At 44.6% G+C, this 24,385-nt stretch overlaps 1 protein-coding gene across 3 annotated transcripts in view; it reads left to right on the forward strand.

The window, feature by feature from the left end:
- The window catches only part of arhgef10la (Rho guanine nucleotide exchange factor (GEF) 10-like a), a 72,610-nt gene that overhangs the window by 43,442 nt on the left and 4,783 nt on the right, over window positions 1–24,385 (forward strand). For all 3 annotated transcript variants that reach the window (XM_029150302.3, XM_029150303.3, XM_055508947.1), the window contains 5 exons: window positions 11,165–11,251; window positions 14,409–14,623; window positions 15,462–15,619; window positions 16,996–17,138; window positions 20,813–20,984. In XM_029150302.3, the coding sequence (XP_029006135.1) occupies window positions 11,165–11,251; window positions 14,409–14,623; window positions 15,462–15,619; window positions 16,996–17,138; window positions 20,813–20,984 (775 nt within the window). The remainder of the gene's footprint in view (window positions 1–11,164; window positions 11,252–14,408; window positions 14,624–15,461; window positions 15,620–16,995; window positions 17,139–20,812; window positions 20,985–24,385) is intronic.

The following is a 24,385-nucleotide window of genomic DNA, read 5'->3' on the forward strand; positions in this document are numbered from 1 at the left end:
ATACTCGGGCATAAATCAATGTTCCAACATTAGATTAAGACCTATACACCAAATCCATAGCCTGCCAGCTGTGCAGAGGTGTGAGGAGGGCGAGGTAAAGCCTCTACTGGAGGTGCGAGAAGTGAAGCTTTGAAAGGGGACCTGCTAACGTTCCAGACTGTTGTGAAAACGTGCTTACACCTGGCTGGAACCCAGAGCCAAGTCAATTAATAGATTTTGAGCCAGTGGGACCGTGCAGTCCCTGAGGATCTGCTCATATTCCCCACTTCTCGCTCAAACAAATGAAGCACCTGAGCACACAGTGAAGGGCACGGTGGCTGTGTCTGTCAGAAATGAGCTTCACTGTGTTGCAGAACGAGCTGCTTGTTATTAATGCAAATTTGACATTTTAGAAGGAAACTGTGGCCATGTAAGTTTGTATGTAAGTGCTTTATTTTGGTGTCTTGTTTTTGATTTGACTGTATATTTTAGCTGTGCATTGAATGCACCACCAGAGTGGGTGGTAGGAGTATCAGAAAACTGAGGAGGTAAGCAGTAGTATTTCCTCCTCTCCTTTGACTAAAGAGAAGGTGGCATTAAAGTGACTTTAAGTCCTTCATGCAGAGCAGACTGTGATTAGGGGCTTAGCTCAGCAGCACCCCCCTCTCCCTCTCTGTGTCTCCATCTTTGCCTCAGCCACTGCCTCTGGGACACACATGCTTCTCTGTGCCAAAGCTCCACAGCATCTCTTTCTCCAGCTCTTGCAGCTTCTGTTGGCAGTCTGAGTTACACTGAGTAGAAAGGATGAAGAAAAGGAGGCAAAAAAAAGAAATCCCAGATTAAAAGAGATGTGGCCGAAGGGGCCGAAGCCATTTCCTACAGAAAATAAAGTTCTTAAGCAGCGTAGCATGAAAAACATGTACAGGTCACCGAAGGGAGCCCAAACCACTGCTGGCTGTGTGCACCCTGGTCCAGTCAGTAGGAGCTGTAGAAGGCTGCAGCCCGAACTCATTAGGCACCGAAGATAAACCTAATCACAAGTGTGCTGGGTTAGAACAGAGGGGACAGACTGGCTCTCTGTTCATCGCTGTCCTTCCACTCCCTCTCTGGCCGTCACACATGCACTAGGCCTGTGTATATGTAACACAATTACATGTATGATTCAGTACGTTGCAGTACACTGTCAGGCTGTAAGCCAGTCAGCATTTAGCAATATCATATGATGGCATATGAATGGTGTCATAGGTGGAAAATGACTGTACACAATACTGCCATCTAGTGTCCTGGGGTGTGGACCCAACACAAGGTCTGCCAGGAATCTGTGCCCGTAAACTATTAATTAAAGAATCACAGTGTTTGAAAATTGATACAGTATCACAACACAACATTGCTCTTTTCAATATTTTCAAATCTTAACATGCAGACTTCAGGTAAACGCAAAGACACAGTGACAAACACTTTGTCATCTACATATTTCAGGATATGACTTTCGGTAATCCTTAATTGTGTGTATAGAGTATAGGGGTCTAAGCATGATTTCCACATGCTTTCAGGTGCCTTAGGAAGTTTGGCATCATCCCACAGCCCCTTTTTGATTGTACAGGCAAAATGCAGGAGTTCCCAGAGATGATCTGTGTTGGTTAATGTGTTTTCTAATTACCTTCCGGTGGCTCAGGGAGAGGTTGAAAGTCTAATGAAAACTGTAACCAACCCGCTCAGCACAGTTCCTCAGGGTCAGGCTGGTAATGTCATCAGAACCAGGACTTGGTCCAGCTTTGCACTGCCTGGAAGTCTGCACAGCTGCACGTTCCTCAAGGACAGAGCTCATGAAAAGAATTACCAGGTTGTTTTCAAACCCTGTTTTCCAGCTTAACAGACGTCAAATATGTAGTCACATGTACTGGGTCAGTCGCTTCTATGCTTTTATTGAGCTGTAAGCAGCACAGCTCCTTGCTCCTTCTAGTAGGGCACCACATGTTATTGATAAAGCTTTCTGAGCATATAGTGGAAGCAGCAGTGGTTAAGGTCTGCCATAATAAAATGAGGGGCCTCAGGGCACAGCGACAGGAGCTTCTCTGTCTGATTTGTAGGACGAGCTCTGAGACGGTGTTTACATTTGCCTTAGGGTGGACATAACCCACAGTCACACGCATCTGTGGGAGTTCCTGAGGCACATAAGTTTAGTGTATTCATACACCAACACATGACTGGTTATTTACAGTAGTTTTGATTTGAGATTAAGCCTAAAGAAACAAAGGCTGCTCACAGATGTGTCTCCCTCCTCTGATAGAGAACGTCATCAGGCAATGGGCTGTAAGTGGATTGAAGAGAAGTGCAAAGGTTTCCTGGACAGGCTGCAGAGATGCACTGTACTGTACCTCAGGCAGGGAACTCTGCAGCCCGGTCCAGGTCGCAGAGAATCAACTTAATGAACGCAGCTAAAGAGTTAAAACCTTATTCAAAGCTCAGGCACAGCTACGTTCAGCACAGACGGTCCAGATGGGCACAGGATGTTTAGAAGTGTGTTTGCATTCACTGAGCAGCAGGAACCTTTCAATCCAAAGCTTCTTTTACATTCCGAGGCTTGGAGTAGACTCTTGTTGCAGTAGTTGTGTCCTACTTGCTATTGAACAGTTCAGCGAGATGTAATTATTATCATTCTGTAAAGCCTGTCTTACATTAGTGTTGGACAGAACAGGATTTTTGGCACTTTCTGTGTAACTCATTCAGCGAAGCTCTGGAGGAAACTGCTGCATGCTTCCTGTCCTGATCTAACACACCTGTGTGATATTTTATGGTCAGAACAGGCGACAAGAACTCCTGATGTAACAGTGCCTCATATCTTTTCCAGCAGGAAAGCCCCTCTCCAACTCTAAAAGGCTCTCAAAGAAGGCTACAGAGAGTTTCCAAATAGTAAAGGGACGTGATTCCAGACTGCGTTTATGAGGCATTAGGCCGGGGCAGTGTTGAGGAGCTGCTATGCCAGAGCTCTTATAATACCTTGGGGGATTTCATCATGTATGCTTTGAAGTGCAGAATGACAAACTGGAAAATGGTTTGGGCTGCATCAGGGTTAGCTTCCTTTCTTTTTTCTGAGAGGATTAGCCTCTGTGTCTCCGCTCAGAAAACGGCGGAGCCTATTCACATCTCAGCTCTAATACACTGCAGTAGTTTACATAGATCACACAGATTTCCATTTTAATTTATTTATTTACTTATGTCTGGCTTTTTTTTTGTTTGGTTGCCACATTCATCATCGTCATGTAGTGACAGTGTACCAGATTATCGAGATGCGTGCTTGTTTACTGGACTGGTGCTTCTGGGGCATGTTGTGCCTGCCCGTCTTCTCGCTGTGCCATCCATCTTCACTGCAGATTGCTTGATAAGAAAGCAGCACAGTGCATTCAGCAGGCCTCATGAAAGGAACTGCATATACAGAAAATTAGCTTGGCAGGCCTGGGAAATGACTTACGGACATGAGGGTTTAGGGCTTTAACGACACAAGAGGAAGCAAGAGGGTCCATGTGATTGGCCGATGTAGATGATGTGCAGGCAGCCAACTGGAGATGAAACGCTGTGTTTTGAAAAATGGATTCAAAAGGAGAGGATGCCAGTGTGAAAATGTGTCATTTCCCTGGTGAATTATTTTCTCTACCCCCTCTAGACTGTTTTTAACATTGTTTTTTTAAGGTAAAAACATCGGGTTCGTACCTTTTACATATGTAATTCCCCTCTCTGTTATTCTTGAAGGTCGTTTGCTACCTTTCAGCATAGTGGATACCAGCCACCTCTCTGATTCGTGGAGAATAGATGCCACAGCGTGGATTAAAAGCTTGTTCTAACCGCTGGGGCGTAGCACCTCCTTTTCAAACTCAGCAGCAATATCCTTGTGGCAAACAGAAAAACACAAACAGCAGGATGTGCAAGTGCCTCAGACTGTTGGGGGAAGGCGCACTGTTCTCTTTGACCAGATTCACAGCGTCGGTATGTGTTTGTTGGTGGACCAGAGCATCAGGACTGTCTACACCACTGAGGCTCCAATAACTGATGACCAGTGTGTATCTATACTGTATGTTGTTCTTGCTTGCTGTTTCTGGCCACCTGGGTATTGACTGGCTGTTTTAGTCTCATTATAAATTCCACAGTAATTCTACTGAACCTGCACTTGATGGTATCCTTTACCAGAATCAACTGTCTTGGACAGAAAATGTGTGAATGCTAACATAATTATGCTAACATAATTATGCTACCATAATGCACACTTTATGAAGAAAAACTGTAGAAAGTATATTTATTACAGTGTAACAGGTGTTTTTTTAGTTACTGCTGTTTTCTTAAAACTGCACTCAAAGGAAAAATATTTGTTTTTAATCTAGTTGTAAATTTTGGAGCCACTAACACACTTGGAAGGTACAAATGTAGAGCAGCGCTCCCCGCAAAAACAGACCACCGCTGCTCATCCTCCGAGTTCAAAGGGGGCAGACACTCTGTTGGCATGCAGAACATGAGGATGCAGGAGGAAATGTCAATCTAATTTGTGTGTGAAGTGGATCACAGCAGACCTGTCGCTGGCTCGGGATGCCGCCTGGCCCTTCTGGCCAGTGCGCTTCAGCTGAGCAAAACCCAGCTCCAGACACAGCGCTTGTCACTGTCACCGATACAGCGTCCGGTGACAGCACACGGGCCCTGACTGCTTAACACTCTCTATCAAAGGGGACCTCTCGCTGAGGTCAGGGCACAAGTCAAACTTTGGCATTCGCAGGGAACAACTCTGAGAGAGCTGTGACAGTTTCCAACATCTCAGCTAATGTTTCAGGAGTTTACAAAGGTCAAGCTTCCTTTTGTAGATGTGGATCTCCACTTGGCAAGTATCAGGAGCCAGGTTTCTGGAACTCGAGTAATGCTTAGAAGGTGCTTTCATGCTGAACGCAGCAGCCGCCGGATGTGTTGAGCTCCTTTGCAGCAGACACTTGACTCAGTGTTTTTCTGTCCAGGAGCAGCAATGTGAACGCGCTGTTTATTTACGCAAAATTTAGTGAAAGCACCTGTAAGAGTAGAACATTTATACAAACATGTCAGTGGACAAAGTAGCTTGTCCGCACAAAGGATGTGGCTCCTTTACGCTACGCACACTAACGATAACCAGTGAAGACATTAACACGCAGGTAATGACAGAAAACACAACAAAATGAAAACTGTTCGCGCATCCTAATGCTCCGTGGCGCTCAAACGTTGGAGATGTACTTTGAAGACAGTGATGTTGTTGGTGTCTGCGCTCGTTAGCACCACTTTGCTAATATATCGTCTGCATAGTTGGCTTTTATCTAATTTGCTAACAGCTGGAACATGGACGTGAATAGGATTTGGGACTTTTAATGATCAAGGTGGCTTTAACTGCTGAGCTGCTTTTCCCCGTGTCTACTAAAGACATTTATTAAGTCAATTCAAGTGTAGGAGTCATTAGAACATTGACATGCTAATCTCGCACCTCGCAGCGTTGTGTGCAACAACATGCACAGACCTGCCTCTTCTCTTTGTTGCTCTTCCTGCCAATAGAGGTCAGTACACTGCCTGTATTCATATCCACCGTCATTCAACAATGAGGCCATTTGCAAAGACCCTGATACTGCATGTGACAGTTAACATACTAATTACCAAGAATCAAACATGCAGCAGCAGCACTGCAGAGCAGAATCCTCCTCCTCTGGCCTCAGGTCTCTGTTCACTCTGTACTTTTCAAGATAGCATGCAGGAACAAATTATGTACCCAGGAGGGAAATCCTGCAGATCTGCTAAATGTGCTAATTCTTCTTCTGTGTTGATACATCGGTGTGGAGAGAATGATAGGCCAGAACTGCATCAATTCAGGAGACAGCGGAAGAAAGCCCTCTCTCTCCTTTGATTTCCTATTGTGCCAAACCAATCCTGTGTTGCAGTGATGTGTTCTCTGCTTATTCCCTGCTCTTACTGATTATTCTTCCTGCCTCTTGCTTTCAAATGTGGACAGCTCCTCCTCTCAATGCTGCCTAATTCATTGTTGTTAAGAGATTTAAGGACAGCTTTTATTGATCTCCTGCTCTGTTATAAATGAGGCTCAAACCTAAACTTTTCATTTAGCATTAATGCTGTTAAAAGGTTTTTTTTCACTCAAGTTAATTGATTTATCTTGGACCTGATAAGTTAGTCTACTCATGCTGTTTTGTCACGAAAGCAAACTTTCAGAGTGATCCTGAGCGGATGGTGAAGTCACGGGTGGAAAATTTAACATTGTTGAAAATGTCAGGCCTGAAACAATGGGCCTGAAGTGCGGTGGTTGAAAAGCCAGATTAGTGTTTGTGAACAGTTGTGATTTGTGTTTGTCTCATGTTCTGCCAAACAGGCCACCCTAGAAGAAGGATCCAAGGATTGTAAGGGGCGGATTCAAATTCAGGAGGTGCTCCTTGATGTGCAGAGCTTCTTTGGCAAAAGTAGCCACCGCATGGAATCGACTGAGCTGGCACCACAGCTGCCTTTGTTCTGCTTTCCCTGCCATCCGATATTAAGGATTGTAGAAGGTCTTGTCCACTTGTGTGTTCAGGGATTCATTTAGGACTGTGCTGACAAAACGTTATCACTGCCTTTGAGTTGAGTAAAGATTCTGCTTCCTGTGCAGATGTTCCTGTTGTCAAAAGGGAAGAGAAAAAAGAGGAAGTGAATGGAAGTTCTGACCAGTGGTCCTTTGTTGAACCTATTAATGCGTGGGCTGTGGACTGCTTTCATGCAGAGCTGGAACTGTCTTGGCCTCCAGAGTTGGTGCTGTGGCTGTGTGGGTCTGTGTGCCTATGAACTGGGGGCTTTGCGACACAGTGAATTTGCATCACATTTGTGGGGGGATTCACAGGCGTTGGGCTGGAAGCTGCGAAGGACATGACGAATAAAATCTCAGTCGAGTCATGAATATGAGTTTGTGATGTCTTACCAATGTCAGGCTGGGGCTCTGAGTAGTTATATGCAAAACCACTCTCCAACTTCATTCCACTTATTGCTGATATGATCTGTGGCATAGCCAGAGGAGACAGGGAATCGTTAATGTACAGACAGTGGTTATTAAATTGAGGGAAATGTCCCGAGCTCATTAATAATAAGAGAGCCATGTTTTCGGTGCAAGTCCCAACCACCTTTAGACGACCTGACGCACGTCTATCAGGAGTTAAATGTCTGTCTGTTGTCTCCGCTGTCTCGTGTAGAGTTTAATCTTATTGTTTTCAAATGGCTGTGAATATTCTGAGTGTGACGCAGGCCTGCAAGCGCAGCAGGTGGTTGGCCCTTTGATCTGCACTCATGCCAGAGGAATATAAATCACAGGGTGACATCTAGCTCATGGAATCAGAATATGAACAGCGAGTTTCAACTTTGATCTCGGTGTCCTTCAGCATTAAGTTTATTAGAGAGTCTCATGCTTTGCACAAGAGCTAATGAACAAACATTGTGCTGCCGCTGTGTCAAAGTGCATGACCGCAACCATGTGTGTATACAGTGGTTTGCTACATGAGCACTTATACAAACTGTATAAAGATGCAGAATGAAGTCAAGTCACTGTAAACGCCTGCCCCACAACTTATGCAAAGTTACACAATAGGTGTTTAACAGCCTCGGCACGCCGTCGTATTTTAGCAGTAAATGAATGCCACTCTTCATCACAAGCCGAGCACCAACGTTGCTAAATCGCTCATGTTAGTAGCTTGTTTAGTCTGCATTACCTGTTGCTGCGCTCTGGATGTGAGTAATTTCAGGCTGACTGGCGATTGGTGCAGCCTTGGGCCGCGTGGTTGCAGCAGCGAGGGAGTGCCACTACCGTTCAATTATCAGTTAATAGTGGACGTTTTCTATTAGTGCTTGTTAGTGCGTGGAGGAGATTGTTGGTATGTGGGATTGGGGGAAGTCTGTATGACCATGGAATTACAAAAACACAGGGATACTTTCTCTCCCTGTGTCTAACGTCCAGCCCCTGGTTTTCTGTATTCACAGCCTTTATTAAGATAGTATTTGTTATTTTACTTTGAGCAGGCTTTAAGGTGCAATACAAATCATGTGCAGTCATTTTCCCTCCCATGAACAGTCCAGAAATGTGTGCTCAGGAGTTTCAGTTAATGCAGCATTTCATAAGTGACTGTGGAGCGCTCTCTCCAATAAAGAGAATCCATTACCTAAGCATGTTGGAGGCCAAACAATGCAATGCTGGCTGCAGCATGTCTTGTCATTGATAACATTATGTGCCCCTGGTGAATATGATGCATGGAGCCGTCTCAGATCGCACATGTCAACAGTCTGTTGTGTGGTAAATCTCTCACATAACGGGGAGCGGATTTCACAGCGCTTACTGTGGAGCAATGCGGTGTGGAAAGGAAAAACAATGCGCCCGGCCAGCGCTTGTGCAGCAAAATTACAAATTGCAATCGGGAAAACGCGCTCAGCAAACAGACACAACTTTGACAGCCATGCGGCAAATATCAGGCCCCTGTCATGTTAGATCTGCGGCAGTAACCACCCATGGATCCATTTCCATGTTGATGTACAGAGCAAAGTGCTTTAGTCGCAAGTAGTTGGGCTGGAAACCAGTCATAGTAAATACTCTCCGTTCCATCTTGCAAAAATGGGCACAATTACACAAATCTATCTTCCAGAAAAGCAATCGATGTTCCTGTGCCAACTAGTGCCACCTGGAGCCAGCATATGGGCTAGCGCCCTCTTGGGGTAATGGGTGGGGTAGACTCTCTGCCGGCTATTGGGTCACTGGTAACTAGCAGCTGGAAGGCTGCCCTTTTGTCACATCAACAAATCTTGCTTTAATTAGCTCACCTGCCACTTTCCTCCCTCTTGCTCATTGCAATCCCCAAAGTCCTCTATCAAACCTCCCTCAGCTGGCTCACACACTCACCTTCCTCCCACATCCTGCCTCCACACCTGGGAATAGCCTCAACTCACACGTGCAGGCTCTGCTATAAACAAGGTTGACAATCGACTTTGAGGAAACTTGGATCCAATAGATTTTTAAATTGAAACCTCATCACTGTGATTGGTACAGTTGTATAATCGATGACCCATATGCTGCTTCCATTGGGCATCGAAAGGAGAGCGTTGGATGATCGCTGTCCTTGGAACAACTCTATCCTTGAGTTTTATAGTGGCACGTCCTTCAGACACTTGTGTGGTTTGTTCCAAACGGACTTCATGGAATATTTTTGCCATGATAATTATTGGATGGTTTTACGAGTTTCCTTTACTTGTCCTGTGATGCAAGTGCTGCTTAGTGATATTAAACATGAAAAGGTGTTATTAACAAGTAGATAATTACTTTACAGCTTTCCTGAATGTGATGATTATTTTTTTCTTTTTTATGCCCGTTATCATTGTACAAGCGCAGGCGTCAGATGGTTTAATGGTGAAAGTGGCTCGTCATTTACAGCGTTGTGAAGCTGTGGTGGGGCTGCTCTGATAGACTGGATCCCACCAGTGCTGCCATAGCAGCTCTGGAGTGTGCTAACATACAAATCAATCTAGGCCTGGAAAGATTGCCCTGCGACGCTTCCCACTCTCAGGTGATAGGAGAAATTCAGCCACCATGGAACTACCAGCATCCTCTGTTATGATACTTCAGTCCCTCTGGTCCACAGCCACTCTCTCTCTCATAACCACAGGGCTTCCATATGGACTCCAATTATAGCTGCTGCTTAATTACCTATCAAAAACATTTCACTGCACATGGTGGAGGGCTAGCAGAAGGAGCGGTGGGGAAGAAACGGACACCAAAAAAGAGTGAAAGATGGGAAAGGAAATAGAAAAGTAGGACTGAGAGATTGATAGAGGGACGAGTCATGCATCTGTGTAATGAATATGAATAGATGGGGACAGACGTGAGTGAGTGGAGGAATACCCTTGCAGTGCAGATGGGGAGGCCAGCGGTCCAGGCAGCATCCTCCTTTTGTTTAGTGTTTACAAACACACCCAACAACAGAGAAACCGGGGAGGGTCCTGACCAGGGGAGGCTATAAATTACCTGTGATTGATGCTTGCTGCCGCGGAGGACGACAGTTAAAGACGTGTGGTGCTCATCGCTGACCCTCTCCCTCTGTTTATTCCGTTCTCTCTTTCCCGAACCCACCAGCTCACCGTCTCACCTGTTTTCACTCCCCATCATCCAGACAGCACACCGTTATCTCTCCTGTCTGTCACTTTGCCCAGCCTTAGCGCTCATACAGCAAAGTAATAATCATTGGCTATCAGACAGTCTGCTGGTTGGGAGAGCAGCTTTGCCCACAGGGAACGTGATGCTGTTTCAGTTACTGGATCTATACTGTAAATGTCAAGACTTATCACTGTTTCAGGCAAACAAAGCTGCTTTACTGTATGTCTAAGGAGTATTGATTTTTATTCCCTTTTGCTCAGATGTTGGCTCTTGTAAATAATAAAACAACTGGACTAGCGTCTCATGGGACGACGTTTACGTGTTGCTTAGTTTGACCAGGTTCAATTTAAGGTAAATGTTATATTTTAAATACATTATGAATGTTTGGTACATCTGAAACTGATGTAACTAATTTAATATATCTGACGTCTTTCTGTCCGTATGGAAATAAGTTCTCTTTGTTACAATTGAGCCTATGTGTCACCTTTCCTCAAAGTGTTGCCGTGTTCAGGCTTTGACAGATGAATGAAGTGTATTTATAGAGTGAAGACGGGGATCAGTGAGTAGAAAGGACGCTTACTAATGTTTGGCCCAATGACTGAAGCTGAGTTATTCCGTTTAGTGTTGGCCTTTTGATGCTGGGATGAATCTAAAATTCAGACATTTCTGAACCCAGCATACTAGAATTACTACAGGCTAAGTCTGTAGTTTATGTCCATCATTGTCCATGCTTATTTCTGTGATAGGTAAGTTTGAAGCCGCATTTTCCACCGTTTACATTTAAAGCTTTTCCAGCAGGTAGAAAGCCATTAACCTTCATGTTAAATGATGAAGTTCTCGCTGATGGCAGCGCTGTGGCTGTTATTTGCACAGATTTTTATTCAATGTGCAAGCACATAAAAAAATGACAAGTCAGTGCTTATTCTGCAGTCACTTAGAAGGGCTATATCAAAAGAATAAAAAATAAGGTTTCTGTATTGCCATAATAACTTTTTAATCAATATTCATTTTGTCTTGTAGCTTGAAGCTGCCCTTCACAATCCTGTTCACTGTGCATTGTTGGGCTTCTCTGCAGCGAGCACCTCTTTACCTCCAGGCTACCTCTGGGTAAGTAATACGTTCCTTATCCCCATGCACCCATACACATGCACCCACACACTCAATTAAATGTCAAATAACTAAAACCAATGACAAGGCAAATTAATGCAAATTTTACAGTCGCTGATAAAGTTTTGCTTTTGCCAGAATTACCGCGACCATTTAAATGTCTATGTTCTGCCCTTGTTCATTAAAAGCTGAATAAAAATGTATCGCAAAGCTTTGAATGAGACATGCAGTATTGTTCTCCATAAAGCGTCTGCAGGAAAATTCACACGGTGTAAAGTCAAGTGAAGTGGTGAGTTCAGAGTGGTTTATAATGAGTGGAGCTGCTGACTACATCACACAGACTAGACATGTGGGGGGGTGTTGGTTCTAGGAAATGTATTTGTCTAAGGAAACAATCGGTTTTCAAAGGTTTTTCAAAAGGTTTAGAGGGTACAACAATGCAAATACACTAACTATAGTTGAGTTTTTGATTTGATGTTGAGGACTTTGACCTTATTAAATGCCACTGAAAGGACTGTAACACCCCTGTAGTTACTGTGCAGCACCATCTTAATAACACGAGGTTGTCTAGCAAGTCATTCAACACACTGAAATAAAATCTCAGTAGTAAAGCTCTGCATTTTTGTACTAATAAACTTAGAACATAAGTACTGTAGCTCACTGAGTACTTCTTTCAGTACAATAAATGGTGCGTACCGCAAATGAACCAGGTGAGGGTCACTTAAAATGACACACAATGACATAGTTCACAGGTACAAATTGATGAATGCAAAGAGGCAGATGGTGAAATAAACAAAAACCTGGATGTGTTTTACACCGAAACCTGAGTAGTTGGTTCCAGGAAGGTGCAGATTTCCTTATTTAAAAAGCAACGTTCTGTGACACAACATGGGGAAAAAAAGCCAACCGGTATCCTCTAAAAATAATAAGGAAGGATCCAGCAAGAATAATTAGTGGCTGAGTGTTCCCGCCCCCAGTTGGTTCTACCTCCCTGGCAAGCCTGTCAAATAGGAGATGACACTAATCATGTTAAAGTGAGATGGGCTATGGGGATTTCGGTGCGCTTTGATCAGAGTAATGGCATTGTGTCTTATCAGCATCATACCCCAGTATTTCCCTGTTTGCCATCACGGTCCTTGTCCCACTTTTCCCAGCATCCTGCATCTCATTGTTCACATTAGGTCTTCATTAACCCTGCCCTTGTGTTTCCTCCTTCACTTATTCAGCAGATTAGCATTACCTACCTGGTGTCAGTAATGGGGAACTTGAACTGCATCCTTTTCAGAGTACATCAACAATCTGGCGACCCGTGCCTGGTCTTGTTAATGTGGTGAATACAATTTAGCAGAATGTGCTATCATGACCACTCTCCCACGCTTCCTCACTGCACCCAGAGCAATCTAATTAATGTTGGCAGAGCATTTACTGTTTGGGAAGTTTTTGCCTCTCCCAAGCTGAGGGCAGGAATCTGTCCAGGGCACGACTCCAGATATCTATTTCTATAAATAAGTAGCGATGACTTTGTCAGGGCACAGCATTTGCACTGGATATCAGTAGAGGATTGATTTAAAGTAGGAAGAGAAAGTGTTTTGCTGACGGGGATCGCGGTGATAGTGGTGTGGAAACGCTTGAGAGGTTCAGATGGACATGAGAATGTATAAATTTCGGAGGAGTTTGGGTAAGAGGGACATTGCCTCTGGCTGTACACAGTCAACCTGAAGTGTGTGTGTGTGTGTGTGTGTGTGTGTGTGTGTGTGTGTGTGTGTGTGTGTGTGTGTGTGTGTGTGTGTGTGTGTGTGTGTGTGTGTGTGTGTGTGTGTGTGTGTGTGTGTGTGTGTGTGTGTGTGTGTGTGTGTGTGTGTTTCCCTCATTGCTGCAAGATAAGTCTTCCCTATCTCCTATTCACCCTGTGCAACAGACCATTATTTGTTCTGGCTCATTCTCAAGAACCCACAGGATCGCTCCTGTCCAGATCCTGCACGCTGATACAAATCAAACAAATGATTGCATGCAAATAAGGGTGAGAGTGGAGGGGAAGAGCTAAAGACTATATTTAGCTCATGTCACATTCACACAATATGATTCATACAGAGAATAAATCTTTGCTGTCTAGCAGCGAGCAGCTGTGCCTCTTTTCCAGGAAGGACAATGTGTTTAGCGTGGACATCTACCCCGGCCTCACGAAGCAGTAATGGATTAAATCATATTGAAACCCCACAGTGACACTTTAATTGTTTGGGAATAGGAGCAGTGCCACCTTAATTGAAACTGCATCGGCGATAGGTTGCAGGGCTCCTGCTGTCGTGGCTCTCTTAGTGTTGGCATTGACAGTTTGACTCGAAGGCCCTTAAATATAATGCATTAGAACCTGGGCGCTGCTCAGACGGACCCTCGGCCCATGCAGGGTCACCCACCGTGCAGTGCCTGTTATGTTTGGTGGAACATTTTTGATAATATCTAAGGTTTGTGATTAACAAAAGTCTTTCTCCAGTTGTGTGGCTGCTTCGTGAAGGAAGAGACGCGTTACGAACCGTGCTACGAAATCGATCCAGCGAACTGCACCAACTCTGCTGCTTCACTGGGGCTGATAACGGAGTCGAGTTCTCAGCTTGACCTTGACATTCATATTGGGCCCCGCTGACAGTTTAATCAATGGAGAATGATTGTTTTCTCTATCATTAAGTGACAGGACTGTAGCAGGAGAGGCGTCACTTGATCTCGTACATTCCCATAAAAACACAGTCATTGTTGAGCAGCTTTCAGAAACGTAGGTGAGACTCGCTCAGTTCTTCACCGGTGAATAGATGAGTAGAATTGCTTCATGTTCTAGAGATGACATTGGGAATTTATTACAGACTGTATTTAAAATTCTAAGTGATATTCAGAGAGGAGAGGAAGGACTACAAAAGACGAGGTCTGAGGGGATAATTGATTTGAACCTTTCTCTTTTTTCTTCTAAATCTAAATTGCTGACAGGAGGAGAACGAGAAAAGACACATTATTCTGACAGCAACACACAACAAGCATGATCTGCTCTGTGATCAGCCGTTTTCTTTTCTGAAGCAGAAGACTTCATTGCTTGTGGCATCGCAATCCACTGGTGCAGTCTCGCACTAGACCTCAAGCCTTTTCAGCCCGCGTTCTTTTCTCCCTACAGGTGGCCAGTGGAGGCGACGGATCCGAGGGACAGATCGAGATATTTTCTCTCAACAGGCCCACTCCGAGGGCTTTAAAGAGCCTGCAGATGGGCTGTCCTGTTCGATGCCTGGAATATGTCCCAGAACCTTCTCTGACTGAAGACGTGGAGACTGGCGTTCACAAGGCTCCATCGGGGATCAGCGCCAATATTTGCGTTGGATTAGATGATGGCCGGTGAGAAACTTTCAAGATTTAAGTATTAAATCGAGACAATTTCAAAAATGGCATAAATTGCATATCGTCGAGGAAATATTGTGAACACATGTAACAAGATTGACGCCCAAAACCTTTAAAGTAGTCTCTACATTTCCTGTTGTAAAATAATATCCTATTATCTGTTGTTAGAGTCTCCAGACATTTCTAGCTGTATTATAGTAGATTAGCCTGTCAATATTTCATCAACGCAAGAAATCAGAGTTGATACCACAGCACAGTATTAGTACTGCTGCTGCGATCAGAATCCAATAAGCCGCCTCATCTCCACAGGGTGAGTTCAAGGATTGCTGCAAATCGCAGTCGCTTGTCTTATTTACAGTACGTTTTAGACAGAATATTCATTTTCAATTTTCTTATTACATTAAATTACCTGTGTTTTTTTCATTTTTATATACAGAATATTTCGTTGCAGGTGTTACATCAGCAGCTTGCTGCCTCTGACTCTGCTCTCTTTTAGGGCACTTTACGTGTCCGTGCAGGAAAAAAAAGCAAAAAATAAAGAAGCCTAAACAGCAGTTTCAGGAACACTTGAAAGAGTGTCGGCTCTGGTGCTTCTTAACATTTTCTTCCCAGACAGACAGAGACAAACAGCTGTGTGCATTTGTCATATTGAAGAAGACAATAAGATGCAGCAAAGTTCAGATGGCATTTCAAACATGAGAAAGACTGAGTGGCTGCGCAGACACTGTGCTTTGCTCCAAAGTGCGCCGTTAAATCAAAGCGTATGAAAACGAGCCAGTCTGTCATCTTAAATGACAGTCATTCATCATGTTTGCTTGTGCTGCTCTTGTTCCAGTGTTCTGGTCTACGGCAGCGTGGACACCGCAGCACAATGCCTGTTGACCCTCCACAACCCAGAGGGCTGCCCTGTCCTGAGCCTCAAGCACTGCTCTCGCTTCCTGTTCGCCGGCCTGCAAAACGGGACCATGATGGTGTATGAAAGGACTAACGAGGGTAAGATGCTCTCTCACTCCGGTGGCTGTAGGTCAGTGTCTGCCATGGCTCTGCTCTGCTGTGGGAGTGACAATGTGGTAATTGCCAGTGGTTCACACTTTGCAGTTGGTTATACTGTGACTAAATGTGAAACCTAACCCTAAGCACCTCCAGGGCAACTAAGCAAATAAAATAATATAACTTTCTATTATGGGTCAGAGATTGTCAATTTTTAAAACCAGACATTTTCAGAGGATAGTGTTCATACAATCAAGCTGATTCTTTTTATTAGACCTCTCATTTCTAGTGATTCTCACACCTGGTGCAAGTATGAAAATCACACTCCGCCATGTGGTCGATGGCATGCCAAGTGTAGTCGAGCGTTGCACAAGGCCAGGAGGCTTAACACCATCTCAGCGGTGGCTTGCAGCCTTCACAGCCAGCGGCAGCACAATAGCTTTATCACAGGGCTCCTCTTACCTGGCCAGAGTGTGTCAACGTGCCAGCCCTCCTCCTGCGCTGCTTTCTCCTCCCAAGCAGAAAGGATGATTAATTACACCAAGCTGCTGCGTGCCGATTAAATATTACTATTCATGCTTTGTGTATAAAGAAAGGACAGGAGAGGAGCTCCAGAGGGTGCCGGGTGATGTTGGTGGATCCTGCACATCTGTTGAAGATTCATGCCCTTGACTAGTGTGCTGCAGTCTAAAAGTAGCAACAGCAACAAAAAGTTAGCCGTGCATCAAAAGGCACATGAGGACAACACACGCACATCATTCAGTACCGCAGTGAAAACCGTGCTCTGCATTTAGATACGCTCAGATGACACCACGGCAACTTAGAATTACAGTATTTTACAAAGAGGCGAGTTGGGTTTAGTGCCTGGTTCCCCATAGGCTGAAGCGCTGGTAGAGCCTTGTCTAACGCCAGGGACCGGAGGGACATTTACAAGAGTGAATGTTGAAAAGGTGGAAATTTGACCTTTATAACACGCCAAGCAATTAACCTGTGGAAGTCAGAAGCCATTGTAAAGCTATTCTGCTATGAAAGACAGAAATAAACAACTCAAAATGTTAATTAAATGGCTGGGTGCACTCCCTTCTCTAATTTAGCTTCATTAGCGCATAGCAATGGCAGTGCTTGTGCATGTCACTTTATAACTGTGTGTGCGTGCGTGGTGGCTGCGACGCATGACCCGTGATTAAAACTGAAAGAAAACGGTCTGCTATATTTTTACAGTGATCAGGAATAAAAGGGTGAGAAAGCGAGGGGGGGGGGGGTGATAATGGAATAAAATGAGCACCAGGTCATTTGTGACTGGACAAGGTGCAAAACCTGTGTGATAGAATGTGGTACTGCTCTGTCTTTTAAGGGCTGCAGTGTGTTTTCTTCCCCAGATGAGCTCTGGGACCCGGACTCCTACAGAGCCGTCGCTCTGGGCTCAGAACCAGTGCGGACGATGCTGGTGTTGGATGACTCGGTTTGGGCAAGTTGTGGCAACTCTGTCACAGTCGTGGACATCCCCAGTGTCACCACTCAGGTAAGTCAACATCATGTTACACTTTGCCTTGGGATTAAAAGCTACACTGTCTAGAGTCTAGACAATATTTACCTTTTTCAAAAAGGTTTTTGTTGGTTTTGTCTAATCAATTAAACAGCTCCACTCCAAATGCTAATCATCCTCAGTTTTCACTACAACAACAAAGATTGAAAGCCTGGATGAATATATATTTAAGTGAAACTGCTACACAAGGTGTTTTTTATTATATTTGCCTTGTTGTCATTTTGCAGCTTTGAGGAAAATTTACTCTGCTTTCAAGATTTATGCACACGCCCTCAGAGAGCCTGCCTTCTAATCTGTGATGTCATCAAGATTTACAGCCCCGAGCTGCTGTATGGACAACAATTCAAACGTTTTGTACAGTCATACAGTATTCGTTGGATCGCACACAAATAAGCTTCATTTTTCTGCCACGGGAACCTGCACCGTTATCTCCAGAACATCCAGGTCCGTCCTGGGTGTTTGTGTCACGCTTCCGTTGCTTCGTAGCCGTTCTGAGGTGGACGCTGTGCGTCATTAGTGGTCTTTGGCTGCGCTGGACAATACTGAATGGCAGAAAACGAACCCTTGTGGTAATGTTCAAGCTCACATACAGACCTGGAAACTATTTAATAATAGCCTTCAGATGTAAGTGTGCGTGGCTGTGTAAAAGGGATGAAAGGGGAGAGAAGGAAATGCTCACTGTGTAAGAGTTCAGCTACACTTGAACCAAGGAACTACAATTAACAAAAGCTGCGCCTTTCTCCCCAAATATAAAGAGTTACGCTTCTAAAAGAGATTTGGGGAGACGTCGAAGATACAAGCTGCATTTAACCGCCTATTCTGTGTGGAAACATTATGGTGACCTCAGATTTACAATGTGAGAAAATGTACGTTGGTCGATGAAAGTGTTCGTCGGCTTTTCTCGGCCCGTCCTCCAGAGACACACGCTCAATCAGGTGAGTGGCCACGCAGCAGAAGCACAGTTCTGGTTCACTGTATCTCCCACAGAGCAGACGGGTCACCTCTGGTTACCCCGTCCTCCCACTAATGTGGACTCAGGAGGACTGTGGTGCATTTCCAGGATCTGGGGGAGAAGCACTGGTCACCTGTAAAAGTGAAGTTTGCGCTAGAGGCTCAAGGACTCGTACTCACTTCACTTTATTCCATTATTCTCTCCAAGAGGTGTTCATCACGTTAAATCGTTTATTCAGCATTGTTGGTCTCTGTAGTCTCTCTTGTTTGATTGTTTGTGTTGTTTTCATCCTTGTGTTCTGCTTTGACAAGACAATGTTATTAGTCTGCTTTGGTTAAACTTTTTACGGCGTTGTCACACGAGAAGCGACATCTTTACTTCAATACTTGTGTGAACTCTGCAGCTTTGTACTCTTCAATATAAACATTAGCCCCAAGTGAGGATAGATGAAAATTATAGTCCTGACAAAACCTCAGCAACATGGGGCCTGCTAGAAGAGACAAATATAGCTGGAGGTGTGTTTGGGTGCAGAAGCCCCGTCATTCATTTTATTCAGCTTGTGTGTCTCCGTCTTTCACTCAAGTTGCAGATACAACTTTTCAAACTCGCATTCTAATCAGCTCGTGCATTAATTTGAGTAGATGTTTACCACAATGCAGTGAACTCCCTCCAGACTTTGCTAAGATACTGCAACAAGACAAACATGAGGTCACAGTGACCTTGACATTTAACTTTAAATCGACTCATCCCACAGTCACGCTGGATATTTGTGCCGAACCTACAAATAAAAATTCCCCTGAGGAGTAGCAGTAAACGTCCATTCACAGAAGCAGGAGGCATAAAATCATCTCCCATCACCCAGAAGAGTGTGGCGTCTGTCGTTCTGCTTCCAGCATGTGGCTTTGCATGAAATGCGTAAATAACCCAATAATTAATAATAATAATTACAGCTCAGGTAGCAGCAGGTGTGTGGTCACCACTAATCAATCATCAATGCGTGGGCTAGTGATCGAGTGAGGCTGAATTAAAGGACGGAGTAGCAGCAGGACTGGTGGCAGGCAGTGGGATTTGGAATGGCTTAATTGGGTGAAAATGAGGAAAGCATAATTGTGTTTATTATGTATGTAGTGAACAGTGGGGGCTGATCTGAACCAGACAGTGTTGCAGTGCGTTGTTTTGTTTGTTTTTACGCACACGTAATTTAGTTTAAACCCGTCAACTCGTTGTCCCTGCTCCAGACACTTCTCAGCTGAGTCTCTGCATCATTACACGGCTCCACAAACAGTCTCTGTAGGGGTCTCCCATGTAACCAAACCTTAACGAAGTAGGACACGGACATCCGAGCTTTGATCAATACTGACTGGCAGGCCTTTTTCCTTCCTGCTCCATTACTGTGTTTTTCTTTTTTTCTTTACCTGGTTTCTCCCATCACTCACGCGTCTGCTCGGCTCAGAATAGATGTATGGACTCACTGAAGGACACAGATCCCTTCTTACTGCCTGCAATGAGGGACTAATGGGTTGTTCAGAGCAGCTGCAGTGTTTGTGGCCTAAGCTACCCAGGAGGAGGGATGTAGCTGTTGGAAAAGACAAGTTAGTATGCATGCAGACAATTCTACAGGCTCGGTTTATATAGCAGATACGTTTCAGGCAAAGTCCTGCTTTAAACATGTTCTCAGGATCTTTGTGTGTCGCTGTCTGATCATATTGTGCAGTAGCTCCCAGAATCTTTAAAGGAGAACATGTGGTCTGCAAGATGGTGTTCACCAATTACAGAGTGTCCGCCATTGATTAGCTGCAAGCCTCCGTGCTTGATAGTGATTAATGTGATAATTATGGAGTATATTCTGTATAGTCAGAATTGCGATGGGCGATTGAAGGTGAAATTTGCCTTTTCATTACGAACGTCTCGTTTCTGCCGGCTAAACCTGGAAAACATGGTATTTTCCCAGACCCCCTCTGCTGAGGAGTCAATTAAAAAAGTGCACACATCAAAGGCTGCCTCCTTTTTCCCTAATTTCAAACAAAGGAGGAGCCACTGGCAAGGGCGCAGGAACAGGTGGTAATCCCTGACTGCCGGTGCACTTAGGTTGGAGTGGGGGAAGCATTCTCCTCTTGACTCGCTCAGCCTGACCGACTAATTGCCCAACCTCTCGCGACTCGTGCACTGACAGTGATATGAGTTTGGAGATGATGCCCGAACCAGCCCTTGTCACGCCTCCAACTGCAGGGGCCGTATGTGTTGCCGTGATAAGACTTACTGCATGTATTTCAAGCAACTCATTAAGAATGTGTGCCTCAGACTCCGTCGTTCCATTGTGCTCTTAAAAAGATGGAAGCCAGGGGAGCAATGCAAAAACGTCTCACGTGCGTCAAGCTCTCATAAAATATGACTTATAAAATTGGGAGGCACAGTTACAGTAGTTTATTTACCCGTAGAACAGCCTTGATTTGATTGGAAACTGATTTTTCATATTTTTCAACATTATAATAAACTACAGTAAATGAACTTTGCCACAGCAATTATGCAATAAAATGGTGCATTGAGCTTTAAAAATTATCTAACTTTAGAAAACTAAATTGTTACACAGAGGAAAAAGTCCCTCAAAGTGATGGTTTTGTTTCACAGACCATAATACTTAATAAGTTTCTCATCATTGAGTGGGGTGACGGCCTGTTCCTTCTCTCTTGTGTTCCAGAAGTTTGAAGTCCACCCGGATCCCGTGGTCAGCGTGGTCCACATGACTTGTGCCGGCGGAGGCGTGTGGATGGCGTTCTCCCAGGGCTCCTCCATCCGCCTCTTTCACACGGAAACACTGGAACTTCTTCAGGAGATCAACATCTCCTCACGGTCAACGCTGCTGAACACTGGTAAACTCCCATCAGGAGCAGTAATAAGTGTGTTTATGAGGCTGATAACCATTTAGTTTTATGACATAATGGCTGGTTATACTCTCCTCCATAGAACAGTATTCATGTCATGTCCATGCGGCTCCTTGGGTCTCGCTCTCTGGGGCCTCACCTGCATAAGTATCTATCTCAGGTCTTCACAAAGCCATCAGACAGTCATGGGGTGAGATCCAGAGATTAATAAAAGAGAAACGGAGTCAATGAGGAGCAGTAAAATGGCAGCCCTTAAATATTTCCATACCAAGGGTTCCCATGGAAACACTCTTGTCTTTCTCTAAACGCCAATGCTTCTGCGTTATCAGGCCCGTTTTGCTGCTTCTCCTCTGCATGTTCCACTCACTCTCTTCCTCTCCCACTTAATATTTTTCTTTCTTTTCTGTCCCACTTTCTCGCGCTTACTCCCCATTTCATCTCATCCGCTCTGCTTTAAAATCCTCACCCCCCCCCGTCACACTCCTCACTGGCGTCCGTTTAGGATGCCGCAGATAGCCCATTACTTCCTGTGTGCCTTTCTTCATGATGGATGAAATATTTATCAGCCAGTGTGGGTGTTTTTCATCTTCGAGGGAAGGACTGTGGTAAAAAAGCGTCATATAGCAAAGAAGCACACCTAAAACTGTCTGAGTGCGCTAAATACAGTAGATGTGACTCGATGCAAGGTTCAGGCCATCGGCTCATTCAGCACATGTGACGCTTTGATTACAGTTCCTGTGAGTCGTTTGAATGCGTCTGGATTTAGACTATGTTGTCCTTCTCATTGAGTCACGCCAGACCGTGATTGATGTATTTAGAGCAATACTCAAAGCCATGGTACTGTAGCTCCATCCCATCACACAAAAAAACGGCGCCTTCTCCTGTGAGTTGAGTAAAGCATAAAGAATAAAAACAGACACTTGTTTCCGAACAAACTTTTTTTCTTTTAGATCAAAGCGCTTTATTTTGGGAGAAGATTCTAAGGAGGACCGGCTCCTGTGGCCGAGGTGTCTGGAGGAAAGTGGTGACCCAGAGGTCATTTTCACCCAGCTCCACTGTGTTCCCTTGAAATATGCAGCAGATTTGCGGGCGGCTGGCAGCCTCGAGGCTCGGCCCTGAGGGAAGTTCTAGGGTGAAAAGGAAAAGAATTCTGGCTCATGTCTTTGGGGTCCACAAAAGGAAGAGGATCTTTGACTTATGTTGTGATTTGTGGAGCTCACAAGAGAAAAGACCGTCCCCCAACACGCTACAACCAAAGATACACTTGAAATGGGCTCTGCTCCTTCTACTTGACTTATGCTAGGACATGCAGTAATGATATACCCCCTAATCCTCTCCCCTTAATGTGATTTATACTCGATGGGGAAAAGCAGTGGCAGTAAACAACAGAAGTTTTTAGAAAGCGGAGGAAACTGCTGATCCTTTCTGTACTAATGCCTTTAATAGTTCTGTCCTTAGAGTGAAGAAATAATATACCAAAGCAAAGTCCTCAGTGACATCAACGGGGAAGCATTTATCTTTGGAGACATCATCTTTTTAAGGCAAATACTGTGTCCCGTGATAAACCCACGACACGCTGCGAAGCACGTGTGCTGCTGCAGGAGCCTGAAGGTCCAGGACTGCTGGAGGTTAAGCTATACCGCCTTAATCGGCAGTGCCTTTGTCATTATCCCTCTTTATCACAGTTCTTAAAGACAATGCCTGGCACCCACATCTTCCGACTTAACTTCCGATTTCACGGTAGCCCGGGAGTGGGTGCTCGCGAGACTCTCCCTCACTTAATCTCTGCAACCAAAGTACAGAGTAGGAGCAGGTGGCAGGCGTTTTGGAGATACAGGCCGTTTTGCTGGCTTCTAACCGGCGTCTGTGACCCGCACCTAAAGCTGCTGCTCGTCGTTGGATGGCTGCGCCTCTGCTCAGCCCCCACTTCCTCCCCTACACGCAGCATCAGCGTGAGCGATTCATCTCCGCACATCAAATTAAATTAATTAATGGCACAGTTGAAGCACTCATGCAAATCAGCATAATCTGAACATGACACAAAACTAACATGTAAATACGCATGTAAATGAGCATTCTTTGAGCTGTTGAGCTGTAATTCTATTATGCTCACTAAGGATATTATGGTAAATGCTTGTACAGAAATAGATCACAACTGGGGCGACTGTAGAAGCGAGGGAGCACAGAAGTAATGCAGAAATACATCGACAACAGTGTTTACGCTCTTTAACTAGAACTGTGCAGTTATCTTTTGACGCTCACTAATATTGTGCTACTAAAAATGACTTAAAAATGTGTTTCGCTTTTCTTCGTATTCTTTTTCAGAGAATGTCAAAAGGTAAGTTTATCAAAGAAAGCCAATCTGCATCTCAGCCCCAGGATTTGGGGCTGAGACAAGTTAATTTGTCGCGCTAATGTTGAGTCTCATGCGACGCTTACACCAACTCGTTATGTTTGATCTGATTGGAAAGTTACATGCAAATAAATGCAGGCAAATGAAATTGTGCAGGTATAAATTAGAGGCATTCTCTGAAATGAAAGGAATTTAATTCAGGGTATAAAACTCAACAAAAGCGTAACACAAAAAAAAATGGCATAAATGACACTAATTAATTACAGCATAATATTGTTGAATATCGTGTGTGTGCGTGTGCGTGCGTGCGTGCATTCTGTCCCTTTATAAAATCTTGTGTTATGGGGGGGGACTTGCATACAGTCTGTGCTTTACCAGGAGCCTTAATCCATCAGGACTCTTGGAGGAATTGACTTTTTAGTCAATGTGAGTAAATAGGCAATAATGACCTTTGGTGGAAAGGTGAACAGATACCTGCAGCAGTCGTTTGAAAGTACAGCAGTTAAACAGAAGCTGCATCAGGTTCTGAGGTTTAATGGACTCTGAGAGCCAACGGATAAAATAATGTGGACTAATCACCCGAAATGAAAGTCTTCAGGTACATCTCCAAACACGATGTCTGCATAATTCCCAGCGCTGCTTATCCTGTCTAATTACCATAGCAACACATGGAGATGGGGATAGACCAGATTCAAGAAAAGGATGAATGAAGCCAAACACAGACGTCGTCCTCCAGAGGACGTGGATGCTGAGACTGAGTTGACGGTTAATCTTTGCTTGGCAGCGATGTAACGTATCCAGCCAAGTAGACGCCAGAGTGGCTCCAGGATGAGGCTGTGGTTGTCCTTGAGTGGCCAACCAGAGTCCAGGCTTTAACCCCAGTTAGCATCTGTGGAAAACCCAGAAGACGGCAGATCACACTCCAGTTCAATGTGATGCAGTGAGAAGTCTGTAAAGATTCAACCATCACCCCATACGGCTTCGGGCTCCGCTTGAGGCCAAAGATGCTAAAGGCTTCAGTCCTAATTATAGGGAA

Source organism: Betta splendens, chromosome 5 (assembly GCF_900634795.4).
Source record: "Betta splendens chromosome 5, fBetSpl5.4, whole genome shotgun sequence".
Lineage (NCBI taxonomy): Eukaryota > Metazoa > Chordata > Actinopteri > Anabantiformes > Osphronemidae > Betta > Betta splendens.